Here is a 27,350-nt window from a genome sequence, read left to right on the forward strand (position 1 = left end):
AAAAAAAAAAAAAAAAAAAAGCAGTAGCCACAGCCGCCAAGCTGGTAAAAGCTTCATCAGATCTGGTTACAGGAAATGAACTTAATTTGCAAGTCCCAGACGCTGTGGAGTCTATTAAATTCCAATCAAACCCAGAATTTTTCAGCAAGTAGACTAACATCTTGCGCATTACTTCTCCTATCTCCTTCTAATCTTCATCTAAAAGGCTGTCATCTACTTAACCCAGACACTCTGTTATCTCTGCCTGATGATGGTGAACACCACAATTGTGTAAGTGCAGTGTCAGAAATAGTGGCCCCTCGTGTTGATATACAAGATACGCCACTGGATAATCCTGAAATTATTATTTTTTGTTGATGGGTCCTATGACAAAAACTCAGAAAAAAAAAAAAATCAGGCAGGATATGCTGTTACTATCAAAAATGAGTTAACAGAGAAGGGAACTCTTAATTCAACTCATCCCAACCTGTAGAGCTTTCTGCCCTTACCTGAATATGTCATATAGCTAAGGACAAGTCAGTAAATATTTACGGAAAGTAGATACGCTTTTGGAGCAGTACGTGATTTTGGCACGATATGGAAACTACGGAGGTTTCTCACCTCTAGTGGGATCCCCATCAACGATGGACTCCAAACAGATGAGCTCCTTTCTGCTATCCCGTTATGAATGCAGATTGCTGTTATTAAGATTGAAGCTCATACTTGTAGAAATGAACCCAAATATCAGGAAAATGCTTTAGCAGATTTTTATGCTAAATCAGCTAGTGCTGAAACCATCAAGATATGCAATCTGAATGAACTCTATAAGATTAATCTAAGCCAAATTCCTTATGATGACCTATTTAATAAACAGTCCAATGCATCTGATTTGGAAAAACAAAATTGGTATCTAAAAGGATGTAACTTTAACATGAAGGGAAGACTCACAGAGGGCCCGGACGGCCACCTGGTCCTCCCTGAATCTTCCATTACTGAAAGCTCTGCACTCCACAGCTCATCATGGAACAGACAAAATGATCCAAATTATGAAAAAGTACTGGTGGGGTGACTGTTCCAAAATTGCTAAAATGGTTTATAATCAATGTTTGACTTGTCAAACTCATAATCCTGGAAAAACCTGAGGTAGTATACTTCCCCCACCTGACAGACCATTTGAACATTTACAGATGGACTTCATTCAGTTACCACCCTCAATGGGATATCAGTATGTTCTTGTAATAGTTTGCATGTTTTCTGGCTGGATAAAGGCCTTCCCATGTAGGAAAGCTGATGCTGTGACCACAGCTAAGAAATTATCAAGAAAATGTTTTTCCTTTATGGGGGATCCCTCTAAAAATCTCCAGTGATAGAGGAACTCATTTTACTGGGCAAGTTATAAAGCAGTTAAATAAGGTGTTACTGACACAGTGGCATTACCATTGTCCTTATAACCCTCAGTCTTTTGGAAAGGTTGAAAGAGAAATGGCATCTGAAAACTGAAACTGGCCAAGTTAACTAAATCAATTGAGTTGCCTTGGCCAAAGGTACTACCTTTTGTCTTTAATGGCAATCAGATTCACTCCTGTTGGAAAACATAAATTGACCCCTTATGAAATAGTCACTGGGAGGCCCATGTCCCTAATAATAGCATCTCATGCTTCTCCTGCTCTCTTAAATTCTGATATGACTAAATACTGCAAGGCTTTAATGTATTATGTCAAAGTATACTTCCACCAGGTAAAGGAAGCGTTTCGACATCCACCAACTGAGGACAATCAACTCCATGGTCTGGAACCTGGAGACTGGGCCTTCTGGAAATGACATCAGAGGAAAATCACTCTTGAACCTCGTTGGATGGGACCATACCAAGTTCTTCTCACCACCCAGAGTGCAGTGACGCTTCAGGGCTTTGAACCGTGGGTCCACATCTCACAGGTCAAAAGGGTCCCTTCAGACTCCTGGAACTGTACACGTGTTGGAGACTTTAAGGAAAAGCTGACCAGGGAAATCTCTCCCCAGAAGCAGACAGCATCCTGGTTGCAGATAGCTTTCTCAAGATCACGGATCAAGACTTCTCTACCACCATGAAAGCCTCATGTGTTTTTCTGTTTTCCTCATTTTTTGCCCTAATCCTTTCCTTTTCCTAACATAAAAATCCATGGGACCATAATCAGTGGATGGCTTCAGCTCGAGCTTACGCTCTAGCGTAATTATTGCATTTGTGGGCTAATTCCAAAAAATCAGGAAATGATTCCATGGGTGCCAGTGCCCCTCCATGTTTCCCAGTGAGTCACCCTGAAACTCCAAGGGAAGAATGGAAAGCTATTCTTGATACTCTAAACATCACTAGTACTTGCTTTCCTACACTCACTAAAAATAACACTCTTTTTCAATTGATAAGTTGATCACACCAAATATAAAAAACCAATCTAAGTGATGTCTGCCAAATGTATATTGGGCTTGCAGGCATCACACATTCAAGATCTGGGAATTACTATGTTAGTATGAGTGATTGCTTTTATAATGTAACCAGATTAAATCCAGTAGTGTCTCCTTTTACTAGATGTGGTTATACACCCTTACAACATATTATAAAGGGGTCACAGAAAAGTAAATTTCCCACTGGATGATATTCAGGAGCTACACAGATTTATGGTTGAACAAACTTGAATGATCCCTGCTCAAATACAACTAGGTGGCCCCTTTTTCCAACCCCTGAGGGTCTATATTGGGTCTGTGGAGAATCTGCATATTCTGTTTTGCCTCCTTGCTAGCCTGCTCCTGCCTTTCCAATTGCTTCCCCTGAAAATTCTCATGATAGCTCTTATAATTGGAGGCCAAAATGATCAAAAAATGAAGTTAGCACTAGCCTCGAAATAGACAAGGATAAGCTAGTTTCTACTGGGAAAAGATTCCAGTGGGGTTCCTGGGGGTTCACTCTTGGTGGCAGTGAAGGTCCGTTTGTACAGAATTCAAAGCTAATGTGTGTATTGGGAAAAATCTTGGATTTTGTAGCCAATCAGACCTCCCAGGGTTTCACATGGGTAGAAGCTACTCTCAGAAAGGGACATGACAACATACATACTCAACAAAAACACTTAATGTTAGGGCATACAGTCTTAGATCTTCTTTTTGCTCAAGCTGGAGGCCTATTTATATGGTGGTTAACAAAACTGAATTTTGTACTTATCTCTCCCCTGATTCTGTTACTACAGAAAGCCTAATTAAAAAGGTGGCTGATGCTGCTGTTTCCTTAGACACTGCCACCAAGTACATTAAAGGAATCTCTCAAGAGAAAGGAACCCATGATATATTTACAGGAGCAACTAACAGTTGCTTTGCAGGCATCCTAAGTGGTGAATGGCAAACTTGGGTTTTCCAAGGGTTTCTAATCTTTATATTTCTTCTAGTAGGTTTGCAAGTTATGATGACTTGTATTACCAGTGTGACAATGAAAACAATTACCTCTTTAAGTCAAGCTACTTTACAGCGAACTATGCTCTTAAGCACTATCATACTCCAAATGAAGACTCTGACCAATTAGACCCTAATGCTGCTGAACTGCTTATATTATCTGAACCTTAACTTGGCTAATTTGGTTCAGTTCATTTCTTAAGAAATTAAAGAGTACACCTTAGCATTTTGATGGTATCCTCTTGACAGTCATAATAATAGTTCCCTTGGCGCACTGTATACCCTCAAATCTTAAATGTTTTGTATGCAGCTATACGTTGACAGTTGAATGGTGTTGCTCCAACTGGATCAGGAAGAACATAAAGAATCATTTAGCTGGTACAAAGCTGCGACTTGTGAATTCCCTATTAACACCAAAGAAGATGTGTGAGACTCCATAATGAAACTAAAGATGACTTGTGAGTTCCACACTGAGACCAACTAAGTCTTTATGATGGTGACAGAGAGTGGTGTCAATGGCTAAAGTTTTGGTCAATCTCTCTAAATTGAGGGGCTGACCAAAAGGGGGGAATTGTTAAAGCGAACTAAACATGGCCTGAGAAGGACTCCGTACTTTTATATTTGAATCCTTGTGGACAAACTCCAACCTAGCTTAATAGGAAGACAAAACTGAAAACCTAACTGAGTAGTATACATCTGCAGTAACAGCTGAGTGTTGGCCAATCCCAGCAGCCATACTTCAACCACTCATAGACCGCTGAGTGTTCACACTGTGTTCAAATATGGTAAACACTGAGCTGTAACCAATCTCACTGTTTCTATGTCTCAATTTCGATTCCTGTAGGTCACTTTACCTTTTCTGTCTATAAATTTGTTCTGACCATGAGGCACCCCTGGAGTCTCTCTGAATCTGCAGTGATTCTGGAGACTGCCCAATTTGGGAATCATTTCTTTTCTTTGCTCAATTAAACTCCGTCAAATTTAACTTGTCCAAAGTTTTCTTTTAATACTATGTTTTGCGTAAGGTAGAATGACTAGCAAATGGTGGAAAAGAGATTGAAACTAGGGTCAGCCAGACAGTAAATCTCAAATTATTTCCACAAGTGACACTTGTGGGCAAGAGTGTGGGAAGCAGCAGATGCAGAAATACATGTGGCCCCAGATAAGAAGCGAAAGTGACATTTTAGATTCCCTGCCACTTCCTCCAGAGCCCCAGGATGATAATGCACCATGCTCTAGTTCAAAACTCTACAGGATGAAGTGTGATGGAAGTTTAATAAACAAAAATAAAGAAACAAAAAAACCCAAAAATGTAAAAAATAAAATAAAATAAAAAAGAGAAAGAAGAGCACAGAGATGAGACAATGAAAGGGCAAAAGATCCAAGGAGCTGGCATAGAAGGCTCATATGAGGAGTAAAACTGGACTGAATATCCAATTGAACAGTCATTGAATACAAGGCTGAGGCTCAACTTTTTTTTGTAGGCAAGGGGGAACTACAGAGAGTTCCTGAGTAGAATAAGACTAATGAAGCAGTAATTTAAAGAAAATAGTAAAGATAATGTTAGGTCAAAGTGGATCAGAAGGGGAACAAAAAGCTGATCTTATTTCAGTTACCCAGATGCAAGGGGAAGAGCCTAAAGTTAGGTGGCAGCAATGAGAAAGGAAAGGGAAAAGCAGATATGGGAATGGCAGACTAGGCATAGGAGGAAGGACAAAGGAAAGTCACTAATCATCACAAGGGTTTATTCAGTGTTATCACTTACAGACAGGCGTATCAACCAGAGAAAGAGCTCATGGTTCCACATTTAGCTCACCCTTCTTTCAACTACATCCTTACATCCATTTAGTCTACTGAGTCAGAAGAACTCTGGTTCCAATCACATTTTCACTGCTTACTCGCTGCGCAGTTAGGGCAGATTATGAATTTCCTAAAGCCTTAGTTTCTTAATCAGTTAAGATGGCATAATAGCTGTATTAGAGAGTCACTGTCAACAATCAATAATCTGGTATTTCTTTCTTCTCCTTACCTATTCACATCCTCCTTATCTATTCACCCACTTATCCACCTTAGATTATATGGTTCATCATTTCAATAACTCTTTTGCAAATATTCTAAACTCCCTTGTCCTCTGACTTTTGTGTTTGACTTGTCCAACAAAATACAAACCCTACATGAGCCTTATTGTTTTTCTCTATGCCTGTACCCAGGGAAATAAAGCACTACTGGAGAAAATCACACCCAACTGCAAGCACATCTCAACAGGGCCCTCAAAATTACTTAACAATCCTACTTCATCTCTCTTAGCAATTCATTCTTCCATTCTCTGCTAGGAGTATTTCTTGTTCTTCAAGCTCTTCTAATATCCCCTTATCTCTCTTGATCTCCCCCAACTCTCAGTAGATGACCTTGTCCTCTACTTCACAGAGAATGGAACCTATTACAATGACACATGTTCAACTTCCTCATATAAAAGCTGTTCACCTACTGTATCTCCACCAATTCTCTTCTCCCTCACATAAAATTAAGCAATCTTCCTCCCAATAAAGGTGAATCGCTGTTTGGAATTCTCTTTCCTCCTGCCTTTTGAGGAATCTTAAGTCAAATCTCTCCTCCCATCTTTATTATTTATTTGTGGGACAGGCTATTTATTTATTTATTTATTTTTGAGACAAAGTCTTGCTCTGTTGCCCAAGCTGGAGTGCAATGTCATTATCAGGGCTCACTGCAGCCCCGACTATCTGGGCTCAAGTGTGATCCTCCTGCCTCAGCCTCACACATAGCTGGGACTAGAGGTGTGTGCCAGCATGCCCAGTTAATTTTTTTTTTAATTTTAGTAGAGACAAGGTCTTGCTATGTTGCCCAGGCTGGTCTCAAACTCCTGAGCTCAAGCGATCCTCCCTTTCAAAGTGCTGGGATTACAGGTGTGAGCCACCACGCCCGGCTATCTCTCATCTTAAAAGGGAAAAAAAAGTACCCTATTTCCCTGATCTAGCTACTTTATTAAAATAAAAGCCAAACCATCCTGATTTCCATTTTTTTTTTTTTCTTTGAAACAGAGTATTGCTCTGTCGCCCAGGCTGGAGTGCAATGGCTCTATCTCTGCTCACTACAACCTACACCTCCGGGGCTCAAGCGATTCTCCTGCCTCAGCCTCCTAAGTAGCTGGGATTACAGGCGCTCGTCACCACACCTGACTAATTTTTGTATTTTTAGTAGAGACAGGGTTTCACCATGTTGGCCAGGCTGGTCTCGAACTACTGACCTCAGGTGATCCGCCCACCTTGGCCTCCCAAAGTGCTGGATTTACAGGAGTGAGCCACTGTGCCCGGCCTGATTTCCATTTCTATCACTTCAGTGAAACAGCTCTTACTGAGGGCACCACAGGCTTCCAATGGCCATTTTGCTCAATTCGGGTTTCATCTAACCTCTCAGCAATTCCTGACAACGTTGACACCTCCTCACTGTTGAAGCTTCCTCTTCCTTGGGCAGTCTCTAGTTTTACCTCTATCTCACTGGCCGCTCATTTTCAGTATCCTCAACTACCTTGGAAACATTGGGAACTCATCAGGGCTTGGACCTAACGTACTTCTCACTCTCGCTAGGCAATCTCATCTACACCCATTTCCTCCATTACCATCTACATACCCATGTTTCTCAAAATTATGTCTAATATCGTTAAGTTTCCCATTTTGGTCAGCACCTCAATTTAGAGAGATTGACCAAAACTTTAGCCATTGACACTCTCTGTCACCATCATAAAGACTTATTTGGTCTCAGTGTGGAACTCACAAGTCATCTTTAGTTTCACTATGAGTCTCACACGTCTCTTTGGTGTTAACAGGGAATTCACAAGTCGCAGCTTTGTACCAGCTAAATGATTCTTTATGTTCTTGCTGATCCAGTTGGAGGAAGACCATTCAACTGTCAATGTATAGCTACATACAAAACATTTAAGACTTGAGAATATACAGTGCGCCAAGGGAACTATTATTGTGACTATTAAGAGGATATCAAAATGCCAAGGCGTACTCCTTGTTGTTATTCAAAAACAGCAATCAAAGAACAATAGAAAGTGTACAGAATTAAACATGTCTTTAAGAGTTTAATAAATGTTTTTAAAAGTTCATGGAAATGAAAGTTGCAATGCTCAGTGCTAGGTGCCCTCTAAAAGGAAAAATAAAAATAAAAAAATTAAGTTGCCACCTAATGGGGTGGCTCATGCCTGTAATCTTGGCATTTTGGGAGGCCAAGGTGAGACAATCACCTGAGCCCAGGAGTTTGAGGCCAGCCTGGACAAGATGGCAAGATCCTGTGTTAAATAAATAAATAAATAAATAAAGTTGCAATGGCCAGTATTAAAAAAATCAACAGTAAAACCATAAAATGAATTAAGGAAATTTCCTGGGACATAAAAAGCAAAGAAAAAAGGTGAAAAATATAAAAGGAAAGTTAAGTTATGCAAAGATGTAGGAATGTGGTATCTAAAGGGAGCGGGAGGATGGGGGCGGAAGGCATCCCGTGGGATGAACAAAAGGATCTACTGGGATTCAGGAAGAAAGTACTGAAACTTCTAGATGCAGTATGTTTTGTATCTTATCCTTTAAGATTATGTTAGGGTTGACTCACAATGTAAATAATTAGTACAGATACATACATAATTTAAAAATTAAAAAGTGTGCATACATACATAGGGTATATGTATGCTTTTCCGTTTAACAGATGATGAGTAAAGATCTTATTTTGGAAATCACGGATATAACAGATCAATCTAAGAGGACCACTATCCACCTCAGAGATGTCTAGAAAGAAAAAGAACAGGAAAAATGAAAGGAAGAAAATAAAAAAATAAGAGAAAAAAACTTCTCAGAAATGAAGAAAGATAAAGGGAAAGGCCCACTGAGTGAGCCAAGTCACATGAGTAGCAAAAGAAAAGAAAGCCAAACCCACACCTGGTCCAAGCCTTGAGAAATTTAGTATAATGGATAAAGACCCTAAGAGGCTCCGTGATGGGAAAAACGAGATAATCATGAAGACGAAAAAATCAGCCTGTCATGAGAATTCTCAGCAGCACCAAACAACTACACTAGAAGAAAATGTAGCAATGCCTTTACAGTTCTAAAGGAAAAGAATTTTGAATATAGACTTCAATATTCAGTCAAAACTAAAAATCAAATATAATGCAAAATAGGTTTCCCCTAGAAATCAACTACTCTCTTGTTCAATGACCATCACTTTTAATCAATATATCATTTCCTGATAAGTAATTCTTTTAAAAATAATTTTACACACATTATTTATTACACCCAAATAAATGTTAGTATTGATCTTTTCACATGTCCATGAGCACGCATTTATATATGTATGTCAAAAACAATGCTTATGCTCTCATCTGTTAGGGAGCAGGAATTTAACTGTATTCTTTCACAACATGCAAAAGAACTATAGCAAAAGACAAATTCCAGAGTTTGGGGCTTCTGGCTTCCCACATTTCTACTTCTTTAGGTGGCTAAACTGTGCCCTCACCAGGAGACATTTTTAAGCCATGACTCAATGGTATCCATGGTAACTTTAGAAATAATTTAGCCCAATGACATCCAATTAAATAAATACCACTTACAAATCAGTTTGTTTTAAAACTCCATCTTTGCAGTTCTTCCTATACATCTTAATTGCTCCAACAGAGCAATTAAGAGAATGCTATCTTCTGCAGTCTTTTCTCTTTTTATTTAAAGAAAATCAGATATGTTTCCTCGCTAAATATCGAGAAGTAGAAATGCAAAGGTTGTAAATAACTTACTTTAATACCAAGGGCTGTGAACTTACTCAAAGACTAAAATTCCATGAGATTAAAAATACCTATGCAATAATTCTAATTGACCAACACTGTTAACTATTGTATCTCATCTAGTTCTGCATTTTGGACTCCAGTATATAAAACAAATTGGGCCGGGTGCGGTGGCTCACGGCTGTAATCCCAGCACTTTGGGAGGCCGAGGAAGGTGGATCACATGAGGTCAGGAGTTCGAGACCAGCCTGGCCAAAATGGTGAAACTCCATCTCTACTAAAAATACAAAAATTAGCCAAGCGTGGTAATGGGCGCTGTAATCCCAGCTACTCGGGAGGCAGAGACAGAAGAATTGCTTGAACCTGGGAGGCGGAGGTTGCAGTGAGCGGAGATCGCGCCACTGCACTCCAGCTTGGACGACAGAGCGAGACTCCGGCTCAAAACAACAAAAAAAACAAACTAACAAATGCATTCCATTCCTTATAAACACGATAAATTATCTACAACACTTGAAAAGGTCTGGAAAAAATTCAAGACAAGTGTTTAGAAGTTAATTCAGGAAAACCACGTTTTTCCAATTTTGCTAGATGCATATTACTTCCTACCAAATGCCTTCAACAATGAGCTAAGCTTGAAGGTCTAAGGATATTAAAACAAAATTTCCTATAAAATCCAATTTAATCTCATTACAATGCCTATAGTAACACAGAGAAATGAAAAGATTTCTCTGATTTTCTATTTAGAATTAAACCAGCCCAGGGCAACAATGATTGAACGGTGGTGCCACGTTCACCACCTTGCATCAAAAAGCAAGTCTCCCTCCCTAAACACTGAAAAAAGCTGCTATTGAAAGGGCATCTCGAATCACCATCTCTGACACCGTGTGCGTCACTGCTCTAGTTCTGACTCCTACCAGCGGGCTAGGGAAAGAGACGGACGCCCCTTTACCCGACAGAAGAGCCCAGATACCTGAAGATGCAATGTACGCATGGCGTGGAAATGGAAGTAAAAGAAGACAGCGAGAGTTAGGAGAAATGTGGAGAGAGGTGACTCATGGACAGAGCCAAACCTGGCATGGAGAGGACAGAAAAAAGGCAAAAAAGGCAGCCAGAGACAGACAGAACACTGAGGACACAAGAGTGTAAAGGGCAGAGACAAAAGGACAATAGAGACAGGCCAAGATTGAGAGGCGTCCAGAATTTTCGGGTCGGATAGGGCCAGAGACAAGGGCCAGAATTGAAGCCGGTTCCGAACGTAAGCCCAGGCAGGGCTCCTGTCATTCTGGGTCCTTAAGAACATCTGGGAATTCTCTGACTGCGCTCGGCCTGGCCTGAGAGTTATCTGCACATTTTGGAGATAGAGATAAGACAACCCCACTCCGAAGAGGCCCCAGAATTAACAGGGCCAGATTAGAGCCTGTACTTACCAGGCCACAGCGGCCCGACGTAGTCGCCACATTCCGCCGGCGAGAAGGTCACGCAGGCGCCGAGACGGCCACGCGGGAGCCCCAGTGTGAGCCCCAGCCCGGCTCCCGGTCCAGGAATGACCCAGGAAGAGGCCCTCAACAGCAAGGGCACAGAGCCGCGGCAGAGGCCCTCCCAATGGCGCATGGACTTCCGCAAGAGCCTGACAGGCACCCGTACTCAGTCCGTCACGGAAACAACCCCTTCACCCTCTCTAGGAGGGCAGCACTAACGGTCCGCGGGGGACTAGCGCATGCGCATAGTGCATCGGGAACGGACTGGCGCACTCCATCGCCTCTCACGTGGCCCCGCCTTCTTGCTTCCGGTTTGGAATTCAGAATTAGCCTTGCGGGTTAGAGATTTGGCCAGGGGAGGGAGCGAGAGTTGGGCGGGGACGGGAAGGGCTAAAGGCGTGGAATCAGAAGTGATGAATGCTCACCGGGAGCCATGAATTTATTAAGAGTTGGATATTGAGGGAGCACGAAGGAAACGAAGCACGAAGCACGAAGGAGAGTGCAAGGTGAAATACAGTGATAGATTAATACAAACTAATTCTTGCACATTTGCCTACCTTCTTTGTTGGGCATCTTTGTTTGAAAGCACTTTCACATCCTGAGGGCAATCTTGGGAGGTGAGAAGCAGGAGGAAGAGTCATGGTTAGGCTAAGTCCCTTAGAATCTCTGAGGATCAGGTCGGAAAGGGACTTCAATCAATTAGGCCAGTAACGGGTTTGGAATAAGCTTGTGTGGTTTATAAAAGGCGTCAAAATGATTTGTTCATTAACTGTTTAAACAAACATTCTTCTGGATTTTAAGCCTATCAGTTTGTTGAAATGGTCCTCGTCAAGGCCTCCACCAGCTCCCTATTGTTTGTGGCCACTGAGCCTGCTGCAGCATTCAGCTGAGATGCCAATGCTGAGCACTCCTTCAACCGTTTTTTCTCTTGGCTCTCTGGATGTCATGTTCTCCTTTTTGTCCGGAACTGCTGCTCCCAGGCTCCTTTGCTGGCTCCCCTCCCAAATTTCTCAATGTTGGACAGGCCCAGAGGTCAGCCAGCCATCTTAAGCTCCTCTCCCTCTCTATCTGCATTCTCTCCTTAGGTAATATAAGTCGGCTTCATGGCTTTAAATACTCCTTTTCCCTTCCAACACAAACCTTTTATGTTTTAAAAGGAAACTAGAGCCCATAAAAGGGATGTGGCCTGTGAAAGGTTATGAAGCCAATTTTTAGGGACTAAAATCAAAGGGTCCTGTGCATCCTTTTTACTTCAAGCACCTTTCATCTCCTCCTCACTACCCCCCCCACGCCCAACCCACCCATGCCACACACATACACAAATACACAGAGCATAAAGAAAATTCCTTTTCCCTTAATTGTCAGAATCATAAGTCTGGACCCATGCACTCACAATACCACCAAGTGTAGACCTAGTCATTGGCAGTACAATTCCCTAATGCAGGACTCTTGGAATTTTCTTTGTTTATTGTGGTGACTGTTTCAATGGCAGGTCCAGTTAGCAACTTGCTGTACCCACCTGTGCAAACTGTAGATCTTCTGGGATTGTAGGGTTGTACAAATAGTGTCTTTGTAATCATTACTTCCTTGTTATTTTAGAAAACAAAATAAGAGAAACCAAAAGACTTGAACAACAACAACAAAAAAGAAAAATTAAGGATAAAAGACTTTAACCATACAAAAAGGAGAAACTTACCTCCATCACCATTTATATGTGGTTATCATTATGTTTTATGAAGCCCTTGTTTTGCAATTCTACTTCTAGGCATTTATCCTGTGGAATCATTCCCATATATGCAAAGATGTATGCATGATGATGTTTATTTCTCTACTGTATGAAATGGCAAAAGAGTGGAATCAGTATAAATGTCCATGTATAGGAACTAGACAATAAATTACATCCATACTAGCCATGAAAACCTATGCTTTAGGTCTGTATGTCCTGATAACGAATAATTTCCCATATATACATAGTATTGCCATGAGAAAAGGGCAAACTGTTGTATAATAAAACTGCCACCATTGGATCAAATTCAGCCCACAGACCTGTTTTGTTTGAACGGTGTTGGCCTATCCGGTGTTTTAAAAATAGTACTACATTTGGGCTGGGCACAGTGGCTCATGCCTGTAATCCCAGCATTTTAGGAGGCCGAGGCAGGCAGATTGCAAGGTCAGGAATTTGAGACCAGCTTGGCCAATATGGTGAAACCACGTCTCTTCTAAAAATAAAAAAATTAGCCAGCTGTTCAGGAGGCTGAGGCAGAAAAATCACCAGTCTAGGTGACAGAGTGAGATCACCAGCCTGGGTGACAGAGTGAGACTCCATCTCAAAACAAAACAAAACAAAAACTACATTTGTTGCCGAAATAAAAATCAAGAAATTTCACATTTTAAAAAAATCATAAAAATATCAGGATGCCTAACAACATCAACCTTCAATTCTTATATACAAAAAATGTCTTGGAACCAGGAGCCAAATAGTAGTTTTATCCTTCAGGCACTCATGTCCTCTCCAGTAGGTCAAACTCCCTCATCTTTCTGAAACTGAACACATCAATTGCTATTTATCATGAAGCCTGTGCTTCTACTTTTCTTAGTAAAAATCGAGAGGAAAGGGAACTACTACTTGTATTGAAACTGCCTTGGCAAAATTATGACAAGAGGAATCTGACGTAGTTGACTCCATCTTCCTTCTGACCTCCAAGCTGTCCTGGGTCATTCCTGGACTTAAGCCAAATGAACTTTGGGGAGGAATGCAGTTTATAGTTTAACTTGAAAGAAAGGATTATAATAGCCACTTCCTAACGCTAACTACCTCCTAGCTCAGGGACCAAAAACCACCTTTGTAAGAAAGGCCAAGAGAATAGGATCTTGAGAGGGGCCTGAACTGTGCTAAGATGTAGGTATAGTTTCTATAGTCCGTTACTGCTCAGGAATCAATGTGGCCAGAGGTCATAAGATTTGTGACTTCCCCAATTGCTCCTATAGATAACATCATTACTATAGAATCTAAGCCTGTTTTTTTGTGGTATCTTTCAGACTCACTCCATAGAGACTTATGACTCATGACTCAGGTGATCCTGTGGCCCCACCCAGAGGTGGACTCAGTACCCAAGGAATGTTCTCCTATTATTTCATCCCCAACCAGTCAGCAGCACCCATTCCCTACCCCCTTGCCCACTAAATTGTCCATAAAATCCCCTAACCTCAGAGCCCTCAGGGAGATGGATTTGAGTGAGAACTCCAGTTCTCCTGCATAGGCTGGCCTTCTCTTTTTCTATTGCAATGCCATGGTCTCAGTGAATTGATTTTGTCTGTGCAGTGAGCAGGAAGAACCTGTTGGATAGTTACAGTATCAAAAGTGAGAGAAAATGAAGGACTGAGAGGGTCAGCCATTTCCAAAACAAGGAGAAAGAGTTGGTTTATTTTTTTTTTTGGCAAAAGAACACAAGTATGCAAGTAAATCATATGATGTTGAAAGAATACAATTTAATATGACATTATACAACAGACACACTTGCATTACTCATTTATGTTACATGCCTGACCCATGGAAACACTGGAGCTGATAAGCCCTAGTGAAGGGCAGAGTCAAGGAAGGTCTTGAAGATAGTGGTTCATGAGTGGGAGGGAGACTTACATGTATTGTAAACCCTTTCGTACTCTGAACTTGTGTATTAATTACTTGTAAAAACATGTTAAAAATATTTTTCTGATCCAGAAGTCATGAAATAATTTTACTACTTTAAACTAAAATTTTATGTTCAGCTAGGAATTGAGCAATTCACCAGGTAAAACTCAAAATGTTTACCTTAGCAGGAAAAGGGACTCTTTCAGAATTATCCAACGAATCAGAAATTTTCAGAAAGGAAGGTAATGAGAGATGTGAATGGAAATGGAAATGTTTAAAATTGATTTCATAAGTTTTATATTTACATTTTTACATAAAAGCTTTTGCAAAGTTCTTCCTGGGAGATCTCCAAGTTCCTTAACACTGTACTCTTCCTCTGTGGTTTCCTGGAGAAGCCAACAATTAGCTGCAGTTACACATATTTGCACCATCATCATTATCAAACTCTCCCCAGCCCTCAGAAAAGCATGTTATAATCCTCATTAACAAACATTTACAGTTGCTTCCTATGAACCCTAGTCTGAGGATATACATATATATATACATTTTTTTTTGTTGAGACAGAGTCTCGCTTTGTCGCCCAGGCTGGAGTGCAGTGGCGCAATCTTGGCTCACTGCAACCTCCACTTCCTGGGTTCAAGTGATTCTCCTGCCTCAGTCTCCTGAGTAGCTGGGATTACAGGTGCATGCCACCACGCCTGGCTAATTTTTTGTACCCTACAAACACTCCAGGCTGGAGTGCAATGACGTGATCTCAGCTCACTGCAAACTCTGCCCGCTAGGTTCAAGTGATTCTCCTGCCTTGGCCTCCTGAGTAGCTGGGATTACAGGTGCCCGCCACCACACCCAGCTAATTTTTTTGTATTCTTAGTAGAGATGGGGTTTCACCATGTTGGTCAGTCTGGTCTTAAATTCCAGACCTCAAGTGAGCCACCTGCCTTGGCCTCCCAAAGTGATGGGACTACAAGCATGAGCCACTGTGCCTGGTCAAAACTGATAATGTTTTAAGAAATGGTAACAAAGTTTGTGAATTTGTGTTCAGCTGCATTCAAAGCCATCCTGGGCCACATGCAGCCCACAGGCTGCAGGATGGACAAGCTTGATTTAGAGTATACTCTAAATTTATATGATACTCTAGACCAGGAAAAATAGATATGGAGAGTGGGGAGGAACATTGGGGAACTTTCTAGAAACATGGAAATGTTCCATATCATGATAGCAGTCTCGGTTACATGAACACATCCATTTGTCAAAATGGATAGCGAAGATTTGTTCATTTAAAATTTTAGATTTGTATATGTACATTTTACATTTTAAAAAAATTATGAAGAATGATTACATGAGGAGGATGGGAAGTGGGTAGGGGTTAGATGAAGCAAGAATCACAAAACGTTAATAACCATGGAAGGTGGGCAGTGGGTATATGAGAGTTCGTTATACTTTTCTGTTCGCTTTGCATGTATTGAAAGTTTACATTATAAACATTTTAAAATGTATCTTTTTTTGTTAAAAAAAAGGATACAAAGAAGCATATAGAAGCAAAATGAAATGGACCCAACAGAAGGCAGCCTCATTAGTATAGAGATGAGGAGCAGAAGGTGAGCATAAAAGGCAAAGAGCCTTGTGTGCTATGTGGAATTTATTCCGGCTTGTGTTTGTTTCCTATTGCTGCTGTAACAAATTACCCCAAATTAGTGGCTTAAAACAGAACAAATTTATGATCTTATAGTTCTGAAGGTCAGAAATAAGAAATGGGTCTCTAGGGAAGAATCTTTTTTTATTTTTCCTTTTCTAGTTTTGAGAGGCTGCCCACATTTCTTTGCTTGTGGCTCATTTCTATCTTCAAAGCCAGCAGTGACTGGTCAAATCTTTCTAACACCACATCACTCTAATGCTAACCCTTCCACCTCAGCTTTCCACATGTAAGCATCCGTGTGATTTGATCAACCTACCTAGATAGTCAAGGATAATCTTCCTATTCTAAGGTCAACTGGTCAGCAAACTTATTTACCCTTTGCCACATGCACAGCTTCTGGTGAGGATTCAGACTTCTTTGTGGGGAGATTATTCTGTGTAATGATTTATCTCTGATATGGAATGTGTGAGTGTGATGGGGTGGGGAAAGGGGAGGAAAGAATCAGTTTATCCAGCCACACCTGGAACTAGCTGTAGTTTTAAAATTGTACTTCTAATCGTTGTTTAGAAATCTTCTATATTTAACATTTTTAAAAAAAACAATTTTTATACCTTTTCTGGAATCTACTGCATGTCACAAATTTCATTTTGTTTTGCAGTGACACTTTTGCCTTTTCCTGCTTTTTAAGTAGTTTTAAAGATTTACTCTTGAATTTTAAAACGTGAAATATTTCCTTTACTTATTTGTATTGCTTACTGTGCTTGTATCTTAGAGGTCAAGCTTCTTTCATTATACTGAAGATGCCAACTTATTGTCTGATTTTTTTTCTTGTCCCTGTAATAAATTCAGAGATACAGTCTTCCTTCGGATCTTTCTATTATAGCAACTATTATGATTATATGCATAGTAAATACTGATTTAGTGTGCCAGGTACTAGGCTACTCCTCTACATATGAGATCTCCTTCTATTATTTGATACATATTTTTTACAGCTATCATCTTGTTTTTTCTTGTCATCCTACTATTTATTTATTTATTTTATTTTATTTTTGTGTTTGAGATGGAGTCTCACTCTGTCGCCCAGGCTGGAGTGCAGTGGCGCGATCTTGGCTTACTGCAACCTCCGCCTCCCAGGTTCAAGCGGTTCTCCTACCTCAGCCTCCCGAGTAGCTGGGCTTACAGGCGCCCGCCACCACTCCTGGCTAATTTTTGTATTTTTAGTAGAGACGGGGTTTCGCCATGTTGGCCAGACTGGTCTCGAACTCCTGATCTCAGGTGATCTGCCTGCCTCGGCCTCCCAAAGTGCTGGGATTACAGGCTTGAGCCACCGCGCCCAGCCCCTCCTTTATTTGTGTGTAGTGAAGTATGTATTGACCGTAACTATGCCCTTTAATTCCACTCCAGAGTGATTGTTCCTTTATGATTCTGGCCAGAGGGTTTTGTTATACATATATATATTAGATATAAGATATATACATATGTAATACATAAAATATATACCTATGTTATTAATATATACATATATTGTAAGTATATACATGTATATATGTATATATTGTAGGTATATACATGTATACATATAGTATATATGTATATATACTTCTATGTAAGCATATACATGTATATATAAGTATATACATGTATATACATACAGTGTATATATGTATATACAGTATAGTATATATGTATATATAATATAGTATATATACTATATATAGTAGATATGTATATATTGTAAGTATATACATGTATATATTATATGTGTGTATATGTATATAAAAGTATACATATGGCCGGGCGCGGTGGCTCACACCTATCATCCCAACACTTTGGGAGGCTAAAGCGGGCGGATCACAAGGTCAGGAGATGGAGAACATCTTGGCCAACATGGTGAAACCCCATCTCTACTAAAAATACAAAAATTAACTGGGCGTAGTGGTGTGCACCTGTAATCCCAGCTACTCTGGAGGCTGAGGCAGGAGAATCATTTGAACCCTGGAGGGGGAGGTTGCAGTGAGCCAAGATCATGCCAGTGCACTCCAGCCTGGGCCACAAGAGCAAAACTCTGTCAAAAAAAAAAAAAAAGAGAAAAGTATAAATATATAAGTATATATGTATATATTATATATATATGACAAAGTCTTTTCAGGTATTTTAGTATCAATTAGAAAAACTGTGCCAGGGATTGCTCATCTAATACGTTATTGGCCGAGAACATGTGGCCCCATTGTCAGCGTTCACACTGAAGCCTTGCTTCAGCTGTACCAACTCCTGAAGTGAGATACATTCTCGATTTATGTTATGTTTTCCAGACTTCTCTTTTCTGACCTCATTGAAAAGACAGCCAGCTTTTGTAACCTTGCCTTGGGGATGTTAGCAGGAGAAATGCTGGCAATTCAAGGCTCTTCTGGTTTTATAAGAAAACCAGGTTTTGCTGGGAGGCCTGGAGTAGAAGAGAGAGAGCCTTGGAGAAGCAAAAATGGGAGGAGAAACAGGCCTAGAGATCAGGAAGAGGTAAGTGTTTTCCCTTCAGTGTCCCTTCCTAACACTCTCTTGAGAGGTTTCAGGCTCCTAAAGAATTCATGCCACCTAAACATAATCAGATTCATCAGATTCGAAGGGATTAGGAGTGCTAGAAATTTGGGGGACTTCAGAGATTACCTGTGACTACTAAGCATAAAGAACTATTTTCTATGCACTTGGTTCTTTCGTGCATTACGTTTGTATGGTGGAAACACTATACATATAATGAGGTACTACTGCGCCTCTCTTTCTAACTCGGTGTTCAGTGACATGTTGCTGGTATAGCTTGAAACTAGTTATGGTGGCAGTATTTCCACCGTAGAAATCAGCACACACTACAAATCAGGGCTTGATTTGTTTTTTGTTGATCATCTAATCTTAAGAAAGTGATGGAAAAAAATAATACTACAGATTAAATTTTAAAGTGTATTCTGTCTGTGGTTTTACATTATGAATAACAGAGAGAATTGAGAAAATATTCTCTCAGTATTTGAAAACTATTATCTAATTCAGTAAAGAAGTCTTGCACATCTTCATTAATTTAAATATTCCTAATGTACGTTTTCATTGTTTTACTTTTCTCTTATTCACTAATGTGCAGGAAAATACAACCCATATTCATGTCAGAGCTAAACTCATAGGTTAACGATGTGAGCAGCTTCTTTGTTGAAATAGATAGGATTGATAGTAATGAAGCATTTATTCACAGTAAAATTTATAAGAAACGTGCATATGAACACACTGATTTTGGAAGAGCCCGTTGTTAAACACTTACCCATACACCATTGTTTGAGCAGCACACCACTGCTTTTCTTCACTCTGTTTCAACCTTCCCATCATTAAAAGCTTTTGCAATTTAGTTTTTTCTTTCTGTTTTGAGGTTTCTATGCCTCTTACAATTTATAATCTTTTAAGCCAATGTCATGTTCAAAATTGTACCTTCCCTTTCTTTCCTCCCCACCCCCCAGTTCTGAGGTTTTTCTCCCCCTACTTGGAGGTATTTTTGGCTCACACTCTGGTTCGTTTCCTCTTTGCTTCCGTTTTAGACTAAAAACATAATCCCCACCTTCATCCTATTCTGTAACTTGGCCTGTACAATAAAAAATATATATACTAGGCTTTGAGAAATTCGCATGGTAATTCTTCTTAGTAGTACCTATACCAAACTAGTTTCTAGCTTGCTAGCGCCCTCCTCTGTAAGAGTGAGTCAAATTGTGTGCCTTGCCAAGGGACCAGCTCCCGTATCTTTGATGCTCATTGTCACAAGCTGTTGACAGTCTCCTTTCTCTCTCATACTTTGTGTGGTCCTAAGAATCCTTGGTGGTAGGAAGGGCCAAGATAAACCAAAGTGAGGCTATCTCCTACGACAACTGCTCTGATCCTGATCCAACTCACAAACACCACCAGAACAACGGGACCTACTATCTCCCCGTTTGGAGGCCCACCTGAACAGCAGTGGTGCTTGTGTTGAGAGAAGGCAAAATTAATCCACTTTCTGCAGTCAATTTGCCAGGCTATATCAGCAGGAGAGGTTGTAGCACTCCACAGCTCTCAAGAAGCTCTTAGCAAATAGGTTGGATTCACATGTTTATATAAAATAAACACACACACTAGAACTTCTTCCTTTTTACTTTAACATATCTAGTTTGCCGCTTTGTTCCTTAACTGAAATGAAATTTAGGGTGAGATTTAGACAAGCAGAAAGAATGGAGAAGAAATACTGGAAGGACATGTGTGGTAAATGTGGGGTTCAAGGGCCATTTTAGGCATGTCCTTCTGTATCATTCTATTACCATGATGTTATGATATTTGCTAATATGTGTATCTCGTTATAAAATTAGTTAATGTATGGGCACTCAGAGTAGTGCTAGACACGTAGTGTACATTCAATGATTGTATCATTTGAGATAGAATGGGATACGCTGCTTGAGCAAGCAAACCCCCAAATCTCAGGGACTTAATCACAATACAGGGTCTTTCCGTCTCACATGGCAGTCTGATGTGCCTTGGGAGCTCTTGCAAAGGCAGGAGACTGAAGACCCAGGTTGTTCCCAGCTACTCCATCTGAAACATGTGGCTTCCAAGGTCACTTTGGAGAGCACGGAGGATTGTCTGAGATGATTTGTGAGGACTGGCATAGAAATGACTTACTTCATTTCTCCCCACATCCTGTGGGCCACAGCCTAGTCACATGGCCAACTTAACCACAGGTAAAGCTGGGAACAATAGCGGAAAACACAGAGTGCTGTTTAGATTGCCTAACTCCGCCACCAAAAGCACTACTTACAGTAAGAATAGGAATACATATATATGTATATCAATACAGATAGATTCCTATTGCAGCAGGTTTGCTTCCAGAACACAGGTGTCATGAAAACCACCCCTAAAAGCCAAAATGGGAAAGAAAAAGACCCACATCAACATTGTCACCATTGGGCACGTAGATTCGAGCAGGTCCACCACTACTAGCCATCCAATCTACACATGTGGTGGCATCAGAAAGAACCGCTGAAAAATTTGAGAAGGAGGCTGCTGAGATGGGAAAGGGCTTCTTCCACTCTTCTTGGGTGCTGGATAAACTGAAGGCTGAGTGGGAATGTGATATTACTTACCACTGATACCTCCCTGTGGAAATTTGAGACCGGCAAGTGACTGTCGCTGATGCCTCAGGCCAGAGAGACTTTATCAAAAACATGATTACGGGGACGTATCGGGTTGTCTGTGTTGTCCTGATTGTTGCTGCTGGTGTTGGCAGATTTGAAGCTGGTATCTCCAAGAACGGACAGACCGTACCCTTCTGCCTTACACACAGGGTGTGAAACAGCTCATTGTTGGTGTTGACAAAATGGATTCCACTGAGCCGTCCTACAGCCAGAAGACATAGGAGGAAATAATTAAGGAAAGCAGCACATACATTAGGAAAACTGGCTACAACCCAGCCAGGATAGTATTTGTGTCAGTTTCTGGTTGGAATGGGGAGAATGTGGACTTCGAATGTCCAAGCATAGGAGAAGATGGGTGTCCCAGCTCCCGGGGGAGAAAGGGGGAGGGGAAGAGAGAGACAGAGGATGTTTTCCTTTCCTCTGCCTTTTTGTTCTGTCCAGGAACTCGGTGACTGGATGGTGCCTGCCCACATTGAGTGAGGGAAGATCTCCCTTACTCAGTCCCTGCTTCAAAAACCAGTCTCTTTCAGAAACATCCTCATGGATACACCCAGAAGTAATGCTTTACCAGCTGTCATGTTATCTCTTAATCCAGCCAATCTTAATAATCTTAATACAATTAACCACCACACTCTCTATAATGGCAGAATGACTTAATTTTATTTTTCATACTGAGAGAACTACCAAAATGGCAGCAGTTGCTTCCCAGAAACCAACTAAATGAAGGTGTACAGTTAAAATTAAGTCTATTGAAATAAATGCAATAGATAGATACATAGATAGATATAGATATAGATGTTTTTGAGATGGAGTCTCGCTCTGTGGCCCAGGCTAGAGTACAATGGTTTGATCTCGTCCCACTGCAACCTCCGCCTCCTGGGTTCAAGTAATGCTCCTGCCTCAGCCTCCCGAGTAGCTGGGATTACAAGCACACACCATCTCACCCGGCTACTTCTTGTATTTTTAGTAGAGACAGGGTTTCACTATGTTGGCCAGGATGGTCTCGAACTCCTGACCTCAAGTGATCCACCTGCCTCGGCTTCCCAAAGTGGTGGGATTACAGGAGTGAGCCACCATGCCCAACCCAAGAAATGCAATATTTATTATGCACTTGAGTTTGCAGTCTGAAAGTTGAGAATTTGCTCCATTAAAACATATTGTCTGTTCAGAGAGAATAAAAGAGATGGAAGTGTTTTTAATTTTCAGAACTGTTTCATGTAAGTGTTAATAAAGCCTCACTGTTTGAAAGCACTGGAAGAAAAGGTTGTCATGAGATACAGTCTTCTGTATGTTAGATTGCAACATAGAGATCTATTTGATAAAGGGTGGACTTGAAAATGAGTCCTACTTCATTAGCAAAGAAGTCACCAGAATTACTGTGCTGTTGCACTCACCCTCCCACTGCCTCAGGACTGCAGGTTTAGAGCTTCCAGTTCCACTAGAGCACAGTGTAGACAATGTGGTTTCCTAATACAAAGTTTTCAGCAAAATGTAATAAAAATGCAATGTTAATTGTATACGTTGTGTAATACGAATACAAAATACAATGTTCCGCTTTGTACTTTTTTAAGTTCAGAGAAATGTAATCATTTTCTCAAGATCACAGAGTAGGTTGGTGGTATTGTTAGGTGTTCTGTGAGTTTTGAGCTGGATTTTAAAGGACGAATGTGAGATTTGGATAGATAAAAGGTGAAAAGGCATCTCAGAAGAGAGAATGGTGAGAATAAAGGTGCAGAAGAAAGAAAACCATTTGCCAAGTATACTTAGGGCTCAATAAGCAAACCATTTGACCAGATGAGTAGTGGGAGAGAAGACTGGAATGTAGGTCCAGAACAGATCACAGAGTGCTGTGAATGATGTCACAGTATGTTTGGACTGGTTTTGAAAGGTAATGTATGCGTAATTTCTTTGCAGGGAAGCACCGTAATCCAAATAGGAGGTTACTCTACCAGTGGATGTAGTGTTGGTTAGAGGTGGAAGACTAAAACCAGAAGGCCTGTTAGGAGGGCAGTGTATTGATCCAAGTGTATTTTGACTTGGATTACTATTACGGAGTCAACAATGACGCTGAGGTTTTGAGCTTGCGTGGCTGAGTTTTCACTTTCTCATGTTAAGGCCGAAAGATATTTATATGTTTTCAAAATGAAACTTTGAGGTCCTGCTTCTTTTTCCTTTCTTTATTTGGAAGCATCCATTCTATCTTGATGGCCAGAACATTCATCCTTCCTTTATTCCAGCAGCGTCTGTGCCAGTGGTGGAGGCACTGATATATTCATGGACCATTCTGTAGGATGCTTTGATGAGTTGTTTTTTTCTACTTAGCCTCCAGCTCAGGTCCTTCAACCCTTCCAGAGATTCTGTGAGCTGCCTACTACTACCTAATACCTTCCTTTTCTGCTCAATTTCTCCAGAGTTAGTTTCTGTTACTTGCAATTAAGAACTTTAACTGATTAGTTTTTTCTTATTTGATGCTGTAACCTAGAGGTTAATTAGAATCACCCTCTTCCCGATAATTTACATAAGATGGATTCAAGCCACATTCCATGGATCCTGGAAAGTCTAATGTCTTCTTCAAGATTCCTGTACTTCCTGCAGGGGTCTTAGGCTCTCTTTGATTCAGATGTTTGGCTTCCTCTAAATCAGGACTCCTCAATCTTGGCACTATTGACATTTTAGGCTGGAAAATTCTTCCTGGTGGATGGCTAGGCTGTGCACTGCAGGATTCTCGACAGCATCCCTGGCTTCTGCCCACTTGGTGCCAGTTGCTATCCTTCTTCCCTGCCCCATCCCAGTCCTCGTGCCAGTCAAGACAATCAAAAGTGCCTTAGGAAATTATCAGGTATTCCTTGGGGGGCAAAATCACTTCTGGTTGAAAATCACTATGTCTAAATTAATTCCCTTTAGGAAATGGCATCTGTTATCCTTCGTCTCTACCAAGTCAGCCTATGAGTGGCACTCAGATACTTAAAAAAAATCCACCTAAATTTAAAAACAAAACAGAAATGTCACAAAAGTTATCTATACTAGTAGCAAACTTTATGGAAATTTTGGAGAAATAGGGATTTTCAGGTATTTTAGTAATTAATTAGAAAAACTGCACCAGGGACTGCTAATCTAATAGAGCTTTTCCCCATGGATATACAATCAACATCAAATTTGTTAGATGCCTGTGTTTTTAAAAAGCCTTTCAGTTATTTTTGAAACTTGATCTCTGTTCCCTGGCCACATTTCTCGCCTCTCCTTTATTTCTCTTCCCTTATTTCTACTTGCTTCTCTATTCTCTGCTCTTTCCTACGTCCAAATTCCTGTGCAATTCAAATTCAAAGTGGTTTGATTATATCTTTTATTTCTCTTTGTCAACTCATCCCCTAGGATCTCACCTTCTACTCCTAATGGGCTTTTCAAAGTATTTTCCTATACAGAAAAGCCTCCTCCTCCATAGTAATTCTAGAAACTTCCATGATGATAGTTAAAGTTTAATATGGCTGCAGTTCTCACTATAGCTCATCTTATATAGCCACAAGGATAGTATTAACCACTTTTATAGGAGGGAAACTTCCAATTATCTATTGCTGCGTGACTAACAACCCAAAACTTAGTGGCTTAGAAGGACAACCATTTTATTATGTCTCTCTTCAAATGGCACATCCACGTGGTTAGCTTGGGCTACCTCACAGCAGAGTATTCTCAGACTAGTTCACTTTTGACAAAGTGGACTCCTAGAGAAAGTATTCCAAGTGACAGAAAGTGGAAGCTGCCAGTGTCTTAAGATCTGAGCCTTAAATGTCAGTGGTGCCATATTCTACTGGTCAAAATAGTCACAGAGGCTTCCAGATTCAAGGGGATATATGGTCATCTTTATTTTATTTATTTATTTATTTATTTTTTTGAGACGGCGTCTGGCTCTGTCGCCCAGGCTGGAGTGCAGTGGCGCGATCTCAGCTCACTGCAAGCTCCGCCTCCCGGGTTCCTGCCATTCTCCTGCCTCAGCCTCCCGAGTAGCTGGGACTACAGGCGCCCGCCACCTCGCCCGGCTAGTTTTTGTATTTTTAGTAGAGACGGGGTTTCACCGTGTTAGCCAGGATGGTCTCAATCTCCTGACCTCGTGATCCGCCCGTCTCAGCCTCCCAAAGTGCTGGCATTACAGGCTTGAGCCACCGCGCCCGGCGGTCATCTTTATTTTATGACAGTCTGCCCACTGGCTACAAATTAGTCACATTACTCCTACATGCAAATTACCCTCTTGCTTTGTACTCACCAACTGCCCCCCTTCAACACACACGTTTCGTCCCATTACAGAATCAGACTCAGGCTTGAGATCTAGGTTTTTTTGTTTTGTTAGTTTTTTGATGGAATCTCACTCTGTCACCGAGGCCGGAGTGCAGTGGCGCAATCTTGGCTCACTGCAAACTCACCCCATTCCAGGGTTCAAGTGATTCTCCTGCCTCAGCCTCCCAAGTAGCTAGGATTACAGGTGCACACCACCACACCTGCCTGATTTTTGTGTTTTAATTACAGACAGGGTTTCACCATGTTGGCCAGGCTGGACTTGAACTCCTGACCTCAAGTGATCTGCCCACCTTGTCCTCCCAAAGTGCTGGGATTACAGGAGTGAGCCACTGTGCCTGGCTGAGATCTAGGTTTTTGATGGATAGAGAACTACAAAAAGAGCTTAAGACAGCTTGGTGTTCCAAAATTTAAGGAAAAAGTGTTTCAAGAAGAGGCCAACAGAAAGCTTGCGTTCCCTACTTTCCTTCACTATGGGTGGTGATGCCGGAGGCAGACATCTTATCTGTTTCTTTTTCATATATGATTTTCTTTTTCTGATTATATAAAACTTGTTTGTGAAATTTGGAAAATATGGAAACTTATTTAAAAAGAAGAAATAATGCATAGACAATCATTAAAACTTTTGTAGAATGAATTTCCCTATTCTTTATATACACATGTATGCATATATGCACATATATACATGTGTGTGTATGTAGATTAGTTCCCGTTTACTCTCCTCCCTCCCCTCATCATTCAACCACCCACAAGGCCTTTCTATGTGCATTCAGGGTAAGGTTATAGCAGGAATGCAAAGAGAAAGAAATAAAACAATTATTAGCACTTAAGTTTTCTAAATAGATTTTTGAAGTTCCTAGAAGAGACCTTACCTGGAGAAAAAGGATTTTGAATTTCAAAGTCTGACTTTTGTGTACAAAGGCTAAATTTTATTTTATAAATAATTGATTTTGGAAGAATGAATGGTATAAGAGCTGGGATTTGATACAATTCCACAGCTGAGGGAGGAGAGATTTGGTAAGTATGATTGGGTTTGGGTGCTGGTGTCAATCTCAGAGATGACCGCACACCTGTGGAATGCTAGAAGTCCTAGAGCGGTGGGGATGCTGGTGTCAATCTCAGAGATGACCCCACACCTGTGGAATGCTAGAAGTCCTAGAGCGGTGGGGATGGGAGCCTGGAGTGGAGAAAAACTATACTGTGATTCCTGGGGAAACCTGAGAAGTCAGGGAAGGAGGTTCACAGGGGAGCCCCTCATGCCAGGCTGTTGCAGTGGCAGTGAGAAGAACTGGGCAAGGCCACAATCCCAATTGCCTGTGGTCCAGGAGCCTTGGGAAGGTGCTCCAGAGAGTCATTTGCCACCAGATGGTGAAGGGCTGAGATAAAAGTCCTGGTGGGACCACAGATGTATGTCTCAGATGCTGCTAGCATAGTAGATACAAATGACCAGAGAAGCAAAGACAAGTGCTGTCTCCACATAGGCCAGTGAAGGACAGAGAATTGCAAAGGACTAGTTTCTCCTCACTCTGTGCAGTGATGACGCTGACACCCACCAAACATAGATGCCACCCTAATGGGAAAGAAGAGGGAACGTGGAAGCTCTTAACTGATGACTTAAATAAAGTGACTGGGAATGTCCTGAGATGACTGAGTTGACTAGATTTATTTTCTGTCATTGGGAAAAATGAGGGATTAAAACAAAAATTAAGTTGAGATATATATAAAAAGGTTACATTTTCTGCACACTGTGACCTCAGAAATATGTACCACTGTGTATATGTGTGTGTGTGTGTGTGTGTGTGTATTTATATATATATATATATATATATATTGCCACCAGATGGTGAAGGGCTGAGATAAGGCTGAGATAAAAGTCCTGGTGGGACCACAGATGTATGTCTCAGATGCTGCTAGCATAGTAGATACAAACTATATATATATATATATATAT

General features: G+C 40.9%; 1 protein-coding gene and 1 pseudogene across 9 annotated transcripts in view; one reads left to right on the plus strand and one right to left on the minus strand.

The window, feature by feature from the left end:
• Positions 1 to 10,874, minus strand: part of OPA1 (optic atrophy 1 (autosomal dominant)) — a 96,777-nt gene extending 85,903 nt beyond the window's left edge. For all 9 annotated transcript variants that reach the window (XM_011961224.1, XM_011961220.1, XM_011961223.1 and 6 more), the window contains exon 1: positions 10,609 to 10,874. In XM_011961224.1, coding sequence (XP_011816614.1) covers positions 10,609 to 10,640 — 32 coding nt within the window. In that variant the 5' untranslated portion in view covers positions 10,641 to 10,874. The remainder of the gene's footprint in view (positions 1 to 10,608) is intronic.
• A 58-nt stretch (positions 10,875 to 10,932) lies between these two features.
• Positions 10,933 to 21,429, plus strand: LOC105525541 (annotated as a pseudogene).
• The last annotated feature ends 5,921 nt before the right edge of the window (positions 21,430 to 27,350 follow it).

The sequence above is a fragment of the Colobus angolensis genome, unplaced genomic scaffold (assembly GCF_000951035.1).
Source record: "Colobus angolensis palliatus isolate OR3802 unplaced genomic scaffold, Cang.pa_1.0 Scaffold54, whole genome shotgun sequence".
Classification (NCBI taxonomy): Eukaryota; Metazoa; Chordata; class Mammalia; order Primates; family Cercopithecidae; genus Colobus; species Colobus angolensis.